Source organism: Lampetra fluviatilis, chromosome 21 (genome assembly GCF_964198595.1).
Source record: "Lampetra fluviatilis chromosome 21, kcLamFluv1.1, whole genome shotgun sequence".
Taxonomy (NCBI): domain Eukaryota; kingdom Metazoa; phylum Chordata; class Hyperoartia; order Petromyzontiformes; family Petromyzontidae; genus Lampetra; species Lampetra fluviatilis.
In genome coordinates this window covers 846,533-861,001 of record NC_136295.1, presented here as the reverse complement: position 1 = coordinate 861,001, position 14,469 = coordinate 846,533, and the positions used below count along the sequence as shown (strand labels likewise).

The window sequence follows — 14,469 nt, the reverse complement described above, 5'->3', positions numbered from 1 at the left end:
TCCAGAGATTGCTTGTATTAAACAAATGCTGCTGGAGAAAAAAACACTCTCAGATGTCCATGGGGATGATGAGATGAGTCAAAAATACCTTGTTTTAAGTGCCGAGAAATATATGGACAGTAGGTATATAGTCTGCTAGTTATATTATAACAGTACTTTAGGCCTCCATAGAACACACACACTACACACAAAGCAGATCACATGCATACAATGTATAAGAATTAAAATTATATACATAACATAGCAATAGCCCATTATACGTACCTCGGGCACCATAACCAAGCCAAAGGTCAAACCAAAGAGAACCATGTTTATGCCGTACATCCAGCGCAGGAAGATGAAATAGGATGCAACCGATGAGCCGAAATGACCTTCCAGAGCACACACACACGCAGATGCACACACTCAAGCATGAACACAAACATATATTGTATATGGGCCTGACAAGATTGTGCACACATTCACCTGTGTTGTTTAATTGTTCTTAAGGCAGCATGCAGGGCAATGTTTTAGTTTTCATCGTGTTATGGATACACAAAAATGTATAGTGTTGAGCCCAGAGGTGTTGAGAGAAGCTGTGCACGATGTGTTTTCACTCACTCTCAATCTCCTTGATCTTCATCTCCCAAGGAATGCAAGCCGTACGAAAATTCTCAAAATCCCGTTTGAATTTCATCCATTTCTGTGGAACGACGGTGCCAGCAAACACGTGATCGGTTAAGTCTAGTTTCAACATCAAGACGTCGTCGAGGCCAAAGCCGTTGATGTCATTGCAACTCGGTACCAACGCTCTCCACCCTCCGCCAGATCTGCTGCACAGGAGACGCACATCGACCTCCAAGATTTACCCTGACATCTATGATAACTTTTTGCCAGTATCAAAAATGATGAAAATAAGAATAGGTTTTAACATGTCTGACAATAAAACAGGTAAAAAATCTTAACACCTATTTTATTACCAGAAAGGGTAAAACCTATTCTTATTTTTCATCATTTACTCTGGCAGTTTCCCACCCTCTGCTCTTAGGTCTTCTCTTCCACTTGGTCATAGGACTCATGGAGCCTACGACAATGCCTGTCTCGGCAATTGGGCCCTCCCAACCTGCACACACGGCTCACCCAGCGTAGCTCGTTTTGGCTAATTAGTTCTCCACCAATGACCTGCCACGGGTCTCTTCTGGACTCTTGCGTTGTGTATCCTGTCTCACCACAGAATTCTTAATATAAATCACAAACACCTGTGCTCAAATGCCAGAAACTTTATTTCAAGTTGCTTAGTTAAGTATCCATCTCTATTATCCATACAGCAATAAAAGATAGCACTTCTGTCTCAAATGCCCTTTTAAAAAATCGGTCTGGTTCATGATGAGGATAACTTGTTCTATTAAAATATTTCACTTGCTCATCTCACCAGATTGATTCCGAATATTATCTCCCAAACACATCCTTATTCTCACCATCAGCCACGTACCCCTCACTTACACTCACCCTTCACAGCCATGCTCCGCACGCATCAATACCCGGTGTGAAATATCGTTAATGATATATAACATGCTGCTCATAATAATACCCGGTCTAGGTGTTAAGTAACCACACGGCGATGAATGTCGGTCATTTTCCAGTTCTCTTTAAATGTGGGTGAATGTTTTAGGCACAAAGCCAATGTCAGTCTTCAGTGAATTGGACAAACCCCAACAATACCCGATTCATAACTCAGTTTAGGTTGGGCCACATAATGATCTGGCTACATTTTTGTCACGAATCCCCACAACACCCGATATAACCAAATAAATGAAATTGTCATATGCACAAGTGTTTACACGGCGATCATTGTCAAGCTTCTACACACGATAACTGAAATTATTGGACTACGTTGAGGGGTGGAGAGTTTTACAACTAGTCCTAAAAGGCCAGATCACTACGTGGCTTAACCTCAACGAGTAAATAAAGAATCATAATATCGGGTGCGAATACCTGTGTGTTAAGATAACAACACCTGTAACAGCCATGCCGCCATAAAAAACCGGACCTGGTCTTTGTAAGAGAGGAATGCAACAAACACAAACGCAGTGCATTCCTTACGCCACATCACATGCTGGACCTGCCACAGAATTGCCACTGCGAGACAACTTGCAGTAATATGCTCTTCACAAACATTTCACTCCACACCTGTCAACCAGGAAAATTCAGCCAGCTGCTCATATTAAACCAGCGAGCACATACACCGTATGCCCAGGCTGTGCATTCCTTATCAAACAACTACAATTCGAGGGCAAGCTTGAAATTTGTATTTTTTATGAAGCCAGGTGTCATTGCAGTTATGTCAGTTACATCACTTCGTGAAATGTCAACAGTGGTTGTTCTATGGATAAAATGGCCCCTCCCATATGGATGTGGAATTTCCACAGCTAATTCTGAGCAGTCAGCAGATATATGTGATGCGCCAATGTTTGAGCGTGGGGAAACGTAGATTAGAGCAGAACTCCAATAATAATATAAATAATCAGTCCGATAATATGAATCTTTGTAATTCGCGGATTGTTGGCAGTCCATGACTGCTCCCGTATACTCCCATGCTGCAGGAGCGGAGCAGTGCTGACATTATTTGATTAGAGAACATTGTTTTGCATGTATTAGACTTGGATATCACATTCAAAAATGCAAATATCCTTAAATAGACACATATGACAGGTTTCCACCATTTTGGGTCTTAGAAAAAAACATGTATTTTGGATTAATTTATCTGCTAGTCATGTGTCGCGTTTGCCCTATAATCCGCAAATCTTTTGTGGAATCACCTGGGTCTATTTCTGCCCTTAATCCGTGGCACACCACGCCAGCGTAAATAAAACATTGCCATGGATTGTTTGGGTTGCACTTCTGCGGTGTGATGCAGATCATAGGTTCTGCCATGTAGTCCCCACATACCAACACGGGGTATCGGAGTTCTATGGTATTTATAAGTGTTTTAAGAGTTGTGATGTGATGAAAAACGCGACATCAAAGCAAATAGTATGACGTTTGTTGTTTGAATAACACACCTTGGTCATGAGCACCTTGTAGGCGTAGAGTTTCCGTCCTCGTCCCTTGCCCAGGGCTCCCTCGAACTTTTCCACAAACGTCTGTGCCTCCCTGCAACACAGCCAGCACGGAACTCACTACAACGTCACAGCACACACAATACACACACCGCACACCCCACACACAACACCAACAACCGCCATTCGCCACTAAGTGGTGGTGACGTCACCATGACGCTTGTGCCAGGCCATGTGCACCTTGAGGCCACGTGAAGTGTCGAACGCCCGCTGGCAGGATGTCACGGGGCAGACCCAGGTGCCACGGGTCAACTGACCGAGATGACTGGCTGATGCACCACCTGTGCCACCTACTGTGCCAACTTTCTGTGCTTTAGCCACCCGGCGCTCCGCTCGTTGTTGTGAGTGTCGCTCCTCTGCCCTCCGTTGTTGTTGGAGGGCGACTGCCTCCAACTGCCCAGTAGCATCCTTCACGAGCCTCCTCCACAGAGGCCGATCTTGACACTACTGGTACCAGTCATCGGCAAGTCCACTTAGCTCCACGTCCTCCGGTATCACGTCACTCCATCTCTTCTCTAGCCCGTGCCGCGCCCGTTTAGCCCCCTCGATCCGGCCAAACAAAAGATGTTTAGGCATGCGGTGGCTGGGCATGCGGGCTACATGGCCCAGCCAACGCAGCCTTGCCTGCCGGAGGAGCTCACCGATGGGACTTTGCCCAGATTGATCGTAGGCAGGCAAGCCTAAATGTTTCTAACCAGCTAAGATGTTCCATTAGGGGAGTCCACGTTTCGCAAGCGTAGAGAAGGGAGGGAATGACCGTGGCCGAGAAGACCTGAAGCTTCGTGCGGAGCGACAGACCAGGTAGCTTCCACACAGCGTTACGCAACCGATGAAAATATATTGCCGCTCGACTGATTCGGAGTGAGACCTCTGCTGTTAAACCGGAGCCGGTCATGAGCACACTGCCCAGGTATGGGAAACTCTCCACTCTCTCCACAACTGCCTCATCACCGATTGGGAGTTGTGGGGGTGGAGTGTCCGATGGTACAAAATACCCAGGCAGGTGCTTAGTTTTGGTGGGGCTGATGGTAAGGCCCCACCTCTTAGTGGCATGCTCCAGTTTCAGCAGCAGTGTCTCCAACTCCTCCTCTGAATGAGCAGCAATTACCAAATCATCGGCATTCATAACGTGGTTGACCAATAGGGAGCCATCCCTTGACCGCACCTGGGCATCGATCAGCCTCCCATTGTATCTGTACCAAATGGAAATTCCACCGGTACAGCTATTGAAGGCTTCATGAAGTACGTGGTCAAAATAAATGTTAAATAATGTGGGAGCCAGAGGACATCCCTGTCACACCCCAAGGTGTACAGGGAATGGCTCTGACTCCCGGTCACATAGTTTTACCCCGGCCCGCTCACCATCATGAAGGTCCTTAATGATCGTGCAACACAGCCAGCATGGAACCCACTACAGTGTTACACACCACCCAACAACACAGCCAGCATGGAACTCACTCGAAAGTCACACCCCACAGAGCACACCACCCAACAACACAGCCATCATAGCGGCCGTTTGTGAGATCACACTCATTGCAGATGAAAAACAACGTATACTGCACAATATACATGTCACAAGGTCATTTCAATGATGCCACTGATGCCACCACATCGCAGGTCCTCAACTGTATCTGACCCACACACACAGTTGGGGTGTTTTAGGCATGAGCAGTTATTGGTCCAAATCATGTCACTCCTAATTATAAATAATAATTTTCTGCGATCTTACATTGACATGCTAATCTTTCACAATAAAATGGCCACCTCCGGGACCTCGTCGTGGAGGTAGCGCTCTGATCTTACATTTACATGCAAATTTCTCACTTTTACATCACTAGCCCCGCCCACTTCGTTTATTACCCTTGGGCTACACCCATTTCAAACCTTTTAAACAGCCTGCCTCAGCAGCTTTTCCCCTCTTTTTTCTCCTGATGACGATTGCTTGTGTTGTGATTGAAACGTCGTAGTTTTCTGTTATTTTTGATTATTTTCTTTGAACCTATCTACGTGACTTTACCGAAAGACCCAAGAATATGAATTCCTGCAGTCACGAAAGCTTTAAGTCAATAATTTTCTGCTTTATTTGTAATTTAGTTTGACTATATAGTCATGTTTGAGATGTTACGATGTTTTTCACAGACTTTAAAATTATTATTTTCAACAATATGAAAAGCACATCTTCATTCGACCATTGTCCCCACAGCAGCAATGCAATGAGCATCACTCTGTACGAACTCAACAGTGGTTGTCATAAACTGACTTCTGACATATGAATGTGGAATTTCCATTACTGGCTCAGGGCTGCCAATGGATATTACTCCCACCGCACACTCATGTAAGCAGAGAGACACTTGGACTCTTATCTTCACTGGCGGAGCAAGTGGGGGTGGGTTGGCACATGCCCCCCCAATGATCCGATCGAAATCCCTAATTTCGATCAGATCATTGGGGTTTATTAGTAATAAATCGGCATTTGCGACCCCAACTGCCACTGTGTAGCATATTATTACATGTCAGGGACTCTATGAGATGATAGGACAATAGTCTGAGTCCATAATTGGCAATAAGTAACGGCAAAGCAGTTTAAGTGACTCGCAGAATTGTGGACAGTTGCGTATACATTACACGACTTCCCTGAAGGTAAACACCTTCAGCAAGCGCGATGCCGATCACACGCGGTTCGAATTCGACCCTAGATCGATAGCTGCGCCATCGCCGCACACGCGTCGAATAAAAAGCAAGGGACAAGTCCTTACTTACTAACAACTCCTATCATTTTTCATTGCCGGAGGGGTTGCCCACCCTACCTGAAAATCCTGTCTCCGCCATTGCTTTTCTTTATATACCTTCCTCCTGCAATGTTTCTGTAATTGCACGTGCATCTCCGATGCATTGTGTACTCCATGAGGATAATACTAGATTTAAAGCTTTCGTGATTGCAGGGATTCATCTTCTTGGTTCTTTCGGTAAAGTCACGTAGAAGGAAAGTAATAAAATAATAAAAATAAAACATAATAAAATAATTCTCACGACGTTTGGGCCACAACGCAAGCAGCCGTCCTCAGGTGAAGAACATGTCTGTCGATAAGACAGAGTCTGAATGACACGTCCTAGGCCTGGAGCGGCTATTTAAGCTGGGAGGGAGGAGGAAGAGCGCCTTGACAAAATAATTTGCATATGAAGAGGAATTTAGCATATTTATGGGAAATGCAGGAATGCGACTAGTGCTACTTGTGAAATGCGTAGGTGGTGGGCGGGGGGTTTTCAAAGTCATATTATGCCCATGCATTATGCAGGATTAGCAGCATCAAAGGGAGGGGGTAGGGGTAGCATTAATAAAGGGAAGGAATGTTAATAGTATGTAGCTGCAGTAACTAAACAACCACGTAAAAAGCTAAAGTATAAACGACATAGTATCATTAGTATGCTAAATATACTCTCAATAAGCTGAGCTACTAACCGTAAGTAATACATTACAATTCTAGGTCGCAAAAAAAATAATATGCTTCCAGCTAAACTTTTTAAAACGTTTTCCTTACATCACACGGGTCTATCCCGTACTATATGCTGCCATAGACAAACCCAACATTAAATTGTATACTGTATTACTATACACTACCCTATGTCTTAGAATAATACATAGTGTAATATTACACTATGTATTATTCTACCCACCCAACTGTATACCACACTGCTGTAAATTCACTATACAATTACGATACTATATATTACCTTATACATTGTATTAAACATTACACTTTAATACTATTTATTATTATACAATATGCTATACACTATACCATTGACCGTCGCGTGAAAGGTACTAAGAGGAAGCAACGAAATATGTCAATGGGAGAGTGGTGGTAGGAAGCTTGCAGCGGAGCAAAGAATCCATTCCCTGCAGAGAATACAAGATATATAGTCAATGTCAGTGAGTGGAACGCGGTCTGAAAGTCTCCGTAAACGTGGACACAATCAGTTAAGATCCGAAATGGTTTATTACGTCCTTCCAATGATTGCTAAGCCGGAATCCATCTTCTCGGTTGAAATTGTCTCTGTGTTTGTATATGTGGATCGCCTCATGAACGAATCTCTCATGGTAGCCAGATGGCTTGCAGAGAACCTCTGTCTTGGAGAAGTCAATATCATGTGAACCCACTGAATTGTAACAATGATCTGCCACGGCTGAGGTGTTTGTCCTACCGTGTTTCAAGTCTGCTTTATGTTCACGGATGCGGTCCGAGACATGTCGTTTGGTTTCTCCAATGTAACTGCTACCACAGAGGCAACTTAGTTTGTAGACATCAGGGTACTACTGTATGTCTGGAACCACATCTTTTACAGACGGGACCAGATCACGGATTTTATGTACTGTGTTGAATCGGACCTGGATCTTGTGTTTAATCAAGATTTTGGAGATCTTTTTTGTGACCCCAGCAATGTAGGGTAAGGTGATGGTCTTGAGAGGCTCCTCAACAGGATCCTTCTTGATGGTTGGAGTGATGGCTTTGCGGATTGTGTAGTCGGAGTAACCATTAGCCTTAAGAGCTTGGCGTACTTGTTTGAGTTCACTGGCAATGTGTTCCTGGTCGGAAATGCATTGGGCTCTATGGTATAGAGTCTTGATGAGGTAATTCTTCTGGGATGGATGGTGGTGGGAATCCGGTTTTAGGTAAGCATCCGTATGGGTGGCTTTCCGGTAGACAGAGTGGCTCATTGAACCATCAGGTCTCCTTTTAATTAGGACATCCAAAAAGGGTAGCTTGCCATCTTTTTCGACTTCCATGGTGAATCTGATGGCTGGGTGTATGGAATTGATCTGGTCGAGAAATTGGTCTAGAGCAGGCCGGCCATGTGGCCAGATGACAAAAGTGTCATCTACGTACCTCTTCCATAAGGTCGGGCGTAGAGTGGCAGTCTGGATGGCGTCAGTCTCAAATTTCTCCATGAAGACGTTGGCTACAACCGGAGATAGAGGGGAGCCCATTGGGGTGCCCTCAGTTTGCTTGTAGAAAGTACCATTCCAGGTGAAGTATGTATTGGTTAAGCAGTGTCTCACCAGGGGGGGTACCCCAGCATTCAGTCCTTGATGAACTAAGTCTTCAATGATTGCGATGGTGTCAGGTACAGGAACTTTGGTGAATAAGAAAACCACATCAAAACTGACAAGCAGGTCGTCTGGGGACAGGGAAATCCCCTTGATTGTCGATACCAGGTCAGTAGAGTTTAGTACCGCAGAGGTGGTTTTTCCAGTGAAAGGCAGTAGGATTTCAGACAAAAAACGAGCCAGTTTGTATGTGGGGGAGTTGATCGTAGAGACAATGGGACGAAGAGGTGTATCTTCTTTATGTATCTTTGGCAAGCCGTATAATCTTAGTGGCCTGGCTGCAGAAGGTTTCAACGAGAACTGTTTGGTCTGATCAATTAATGCAGTTGAATCAGAAATGATTTGGTTGGTTTTAGAGACGAGGCTGTTGGTGGGGTCTCTTTTTATTTTTGTATAGCTGCCATCGTTGAGTAGTTCTTGAATTTTGTTGTTGTATTTTATGTTGTCCATGATGACAGTGGCATTGCCTTTGTCAGCTGAGAGGATGACAATGTCATCCCTCTTTTTTAATTGAGCTAATTCAAAACGCTCATCTTTGCTGATGTTGCTAGCTGGCATCTTAGCGTTTTTGAGGGTTGCAGAGATTTCAGATCTTGCTACGTCTGCAGAGATGTGACTCAGGCCCTTGAGAGCTACATCTACTCTAGCAATTATATCATTAACTGGTATGTGTCTAGGTGTGACTGCAAAGTTTAGTCCTTTAGCTAAAACGGATTTCAGACCTTCAGAAATAGAACTGTTACTGCGATTAATTACGACTTTGTTAACGTCTAGTTTTTCAATGTGTGGGTCCGGTCTCTTGTTTGAGAGGCGGTTGAATTTGGAAATCAAGTTGCTCTTACATTTGGTCGACATAGCGGCAGCTGAAGAGGCAGTCATTTTGTCTACATGTTCCCAATCCGATGTGGACATTGTTGCACTCAAAGATAAGTGTGATTTGTAGAGTGTTTTGTCTAACTGATCTAGATCGGTGCGCGTAAGTCTGATTTTCTCTGAGATAACAGCTAAGCTAGTTCTAGACAGAATTCGTTTAGCATTAGAAGAAGTTACAGCAACAGATGTTAGTGTAAATGCGTTTGGTATTACCTTAGAGTCGCGGGATCTCTTCAGAAAGGTGAGAGACTCGATTAGCTGAGCCTTCTTATCACGGAGCGTGTTGAAGGATCTCAAAGTTACGTGGAATCCCTCCCCGTAGAGGCGGTTGACATATTTCGTTGCTTCCTCTTAGTACCTTTCACGCGACGGTCAATGGTATAGTGTATTGCATATTGTATAATAATAAATAGTATTAAAGTGTAATGTTAAATACAATGTATAAGGTCATACATAGTGTAATAAACGACTGGACCACGATGTCTGGCTCAGTGTCCTTTATTCGGTTCGTGCTGTACACCCACACGGCTGTCTTTACTCTGTAGCTTCTCCACGGTGCTGACTCCAATGTCGGCCCGATCCACAACAGCAGCTCCGCTGCTGTTTCTCTCACACAGCCCCCCTTGGCTGTACTCGCTGCAACTCCTCTCCCTCCGCAGCTCTGACAGCCTCTTGCTGTCTCTCTCTCTCTCCGCAGCTCCTCCTGGCAGCCACACCGCTGCCTCTAACACGCAGCCCTTCTGGCTGTCTCCTCTGCAGCTGCACACCACTCCGCAGCTTCCTCTTATCTTCGGGGTTGGCTCCCGATGGCCGTCGGCGCCCCCCCCTCTCCACACTCGCCCGCGTGGCCTCACTCTTTTCCGCTCACACCCCGACTGCCTTCCCCTTCCGGTTTACCCGCTTAAGGACCCGAACCTTCCACCCACGTCACATGACTCCACCCCCCGTGACGTCACATCCGGAAGGTCGCTTACGCCCGCATTACACCACCCTCCCCCGTAGAAAAATCCCAGCCGACCTCGGCTGACCAATAGCAAATCGTAATGCGGCGAACCGAGCTTCCCCCCCTAAAGGACACTAAGCATACAATGTAACAGCAAGAACAACAACAACAACGCAATTAACATCAACGAACGTACAAAAAGCATGCAATAAATACAACTGTAAGAAAAAAATAACAAGACAACAACAATCAACGAAACGTAAGCGATTTGGAACGTGTGCGGGTCGCCGGCCCGTCCCGGACGGTCGGCGGCCCACTCGCAGAACGGGAACGCGATGAAAGTCGAGGAATGACAGGGGGTAATCCCCCTGTCGCAGCTGGAAGTCCATCGCCGTCCCGTGTCCCTAAAGAGTTAGTCTTGGGCTTGTCCTGTGACCGTGCCCGCAGCTGGGTCGGAAGGGCTGCAGGGCTCGAAGGTCCCGCAGACCCGGCAGGCGTCCTCCGAGCAGGGCCCCTCGTCCCCCGCAATGTCACGGCCGGCCTGTCTGGAACAGGTACGACAGGCGCTCTAGCAAGATCAATGGACGCAGGCAGGGGAGAGTCAGCAGCAACAGACCCCGGCAAGGCAACATTGGGGGATGACGCATCATGTAAGGGAGCAACATATGGTTTCAAGCGCGACGTATGCACAACCCAGCGACGAGACCCAATCTGGACGCGTGCTGACTGTGGGTTGGGAACCGCAATGAGGCGTACGGGACCATGCCAGGGTTTGTGCAATTTCGGCGAGGTCCCCGGACGTACCTGTGGACAATGAAGCCAGGCTAAGTCCCCAACCTTCCAAGGGCACTCCCCCTCAGACCGTCGCGCATATCGCTCGTTCCGGGCCTGGGCTTTGGCCGTAGCCACGCGGGCATTCTCCCGCGCCTCCGTGACTCAGCGAACCGTGTCCTGAATGTATTCAGGAAGTGGTTTACGAGGTCCCTTCACCCCAGTTCCCAATTGCACATCCACCGGCGGCACGTTTCCCCGACCATACATAAGGTAAAACGGCGAATATCCTGTAGCCGCATGAGGCGTCATCCTGTACGCCGAAAGCACCCCGGGGATGTGCAGATCCCAATCTGATTGTTGTTCACTCACGGTATGGCAAAGCATGGCAGACAATGTCCTGTTCAGCCGTTCAACCATACCATCCGTCTGCGGATGGTATGGGGATGTCCGTACTTTCTTAGTCCCAAGGCCCGCGCACACTTCCGCCAATAATTTAGAAGAGAAATTCCTGCCCTGGTCCGTGAGGAGTCTCTCAGGCGCCCCCTTATCCATAATATACCCAAACAAAAAGGCGTCGGTAATGGCCGCGGCCGACTGATCAGGCAACGGCCAGGCCATCGGCCAACGGGAGAGGTACTCAACCCCTACCAGCAAATATTTATTACCCCTCGCCGATGGTGGAAAAGGTCCCAATATGTCCAGTGCCACCAATTCATTGACTCGAGACACCTGAATCGACTGGAGAGGCGGCACGTAAGGATGTTTCGGCGGCTTACGTCGTGCACACGCAGGGCACGCGCGCACGTGCCCTACGACATCTGTCGCCATGCCGTGCCAAAAATAATGACGTTGCAACGTCAACAAGGTCTTCTGCACCCCTAAATGTAAGAGAGTGTCACAATGGAGGGTTCTAATCAACTCGAATCGCAAGGACGTTGGTACCACCAGGCGCCAACGTTCCTGGAACCCCTCCCGCCACATAAGCAGACCATCTCGGAGAGCGGTTTGCGGCCCCATAGCCGTACTCGGACTCCCATTGTCCCTAGCAGACCGCTTCCGCAAGGACACCAATGACTCATCCATCATCTGTTCCCGGATCCAGACAGACCGCGGCAGATTCAAAACCCCGTCAGCCGGTCCCGGTTCCATCGGAGTGTCCGACTTCTCGACGGCCAACGTAAGCGGCTGAGGGGGGTCTGGAATCGGCGAACACCTATGCGTCCCCGACTCACATTTACAAGGGGCGCGCCGCGGTAATCTGGAAAGTGCGTCAGCGTTCGCATGGCGCACTCCCTTCCGATGTTGAATTTGGAAGGAAAATTCCTGCAGCGTGTCCAACCAACGTGCCAACTGTCCGGATGGCTGGTCAATTTTAAGGGCATATTGCAAGGCCGCATGATCCGTACGCACAATAAAAGAACGACCGTAGAGGTATGGTCGAAATTGCCGTAGGAAAAAAACAACCGCCAATAGTTCTCTGCGAGTGACACAGTAGCGGGTTTCCGCAGGAGACAAGACTCGGCTACCATACGCCACGACACGCTCTACACCCCCTTTAGACTGTGATAACACCGCCCCAATACCTGTGTCACTCGCGTCCGTATCAAGAATGAATGGGTGATCGAAATCGGGATAATCCAATGTTGGGGCCGTGGCCAATAGATCACGCAGACTCCGAAAGGCCGCCTCCTCCGGCTGTCCCCAAACAAACTTCCGTCCTTTACCCGTAAGGAGATGCAAGGGCCTCGCAATCGTCGCAAAACCCGGCACAAATCTTCGGTAATACGAGGCAAACCCCAAAAACCGCCGAACATCCCCCACGGTGGCCGGAGTCGGCCAATCCCGGACGCACGCCGTCTTTTCCGGATCCGTGGACACTCCCTCGGCACTCACAATGTGCCCCAAATAGCGGACGGACCGTTGCAGTAGGTGACATTTCTTTGGTTTGAATTTCAATGTGGCAGAACGCATCCTCGTGAACACTGTCTCCAGCCGCGTCAAATGTTCATCAAATGTGCGGCTGAAGACAATAATATCGTCCAAATATATAAGACACGTCTCCCACTGCAACCCCGTCAAAACGAGCTCCATCAATCTTTGAAATGTAGCAGGAGCCGCATTCAATCCCATCGGGAGACAGTTGAATTGAAATAACCCCTGCGGCGTACGGAATGCGGTTTTCTCCCGTGAGGACTCGTCAAGGGGAAGCTGCCAAAATCCCGAAGAGAGGTCCAGTGTGGAAAAGAACTTAGCCCCCGACAATGCGTCGAGGGAGTCATCCATACGCGGCAGGGGGTACGCATCTGCCACCGATATCTTATTCAATTTGCGGAAATCAACACAAAATCGCAATTTGCCATCCTTCTTCTTAACCAAGACGACTGGAGCGCCCCATGGGCTGTTAGATGGCGATATAATGTCCGCAGCCAACATGTCTTCCACTGCCCCCCGTACGTGTTCTCGCTCCGCAGGACTCATCCGATGCGAATTTAATCGAATAGGGGCAGCATCGCCCGTCTCAATGTGATGGTAAAGCAACGAAGTGCGGCCCAAATCCAAATCATCGGAGCTGAACACATCGGAATATGTCAACAACAATTTACGCAGCGCACCACGTTGCTCCATGGACAGGGAAGAATTTTCGTCACATAAATGAGCAACCCAACGATCATCCGAACTCCTTGGCTCGGAAACCCCAGCAACAACTCCCCGGCTATGTGGACAATCATGGGTCGCAAACGCCGTAGTGGCATGTGCCACAACCGTACCGGCCGGGACACGGACATTTTCTCCCCCCGCATTAAGCACCTGTAAAAACGGTAATTGATCCGGCCGGACGATGGTCTGTGCCCCCACTAATGCCAACCCGGTTGTTATCGTGGCGGACGGTGACAACAAGACCCCTACTGCTCCTAGCCGATCAGGCAGGGGCTTCCGATACTGCAAGGGTATAAGCATCTGCGTACCAGGTGGGATGTCCACAGATGCGACGGACAGCGCCTGCACTTGTACGGCCGAAGCAGGTCGCCCCCAGGGCGACGGCAGAAACGAGATTTGACGGCCCCCCGGCAGTTCAATACAATTCTCATTGATTTTGATCAAAATGGGCATCTTAGCCAAAAAATCGGTGCCTAACAAACAAGGAACCGCCAAAGATCTCGATATCAACACAACACCCGAGGCCGACACATCCCCAATAGATATCTTAGCATCCACCTGACCCACGATACCCATGCTACCCCCGTTCGCAGCGACGCACGACCCATAAACCGGACGCACAGCCCCCGGCGGGATGCCCAACAGATGAAAAATGACATCCGAAATAATAGTCGCAGACGCGCCGGAGTCGACCAAAATGCGTACGTCCACCCCGTGTATAGACCCCGGTACAGTGGACGAGCCCGTAGCGGCCGCGACGACTCTCCGTGCCAACTTGCGCCATTGCGTGACCGAGCGACAAGGCCCCGTCGAAGGGCATGCTTTAACCACAACGTTAGGATGGCGCAACGACGGTGATGGGTGAGGTGTAAAGCCTTGCCGAGTGTCTGGTGCGTGCCGACATGCCTGTTTCGGAGGATCTTTAGCCGACTTGACCGGTGCCGAGGCCTCCTGCTGCGGCGGAGCCGGGAAGCGGGCCCAGCAGTCTCTGGCGTAGTGGCCCCTACGCCCGCAGC

General features: G+C 48.3%; 1 protein-coding gene across 1 annotated transcript in view; it reads right to left on the bottom strand.

The window, feature by feature from the left end:
* The window catches only part of LOC144938121 (transmembrane channel-like protein 1), a 91,780-nt gene that overhangs the window by 57,933 nt on the left and 19,378 nt on the right, over window positions 1-14,469 (bottom strand). Inside the window, exons 5-7 of the mRNA XM_078865828.1 lie at window positions 3,042-3,132; window positions 601-682; window positions 265-371 (exon numbers count right to left, since the gene is read on the bottom strand). Of these exons, the coding sequence (XP_078721954.1) occupies window positions 265-371; window positions 601-682; window positions 3,042-3,132 (280 nt within the window). The remainder of the gene's footprint in view (window positions 1-264; window positions 372-600; window positions 683-3,041; window positions 3,133-14,469) is intronic.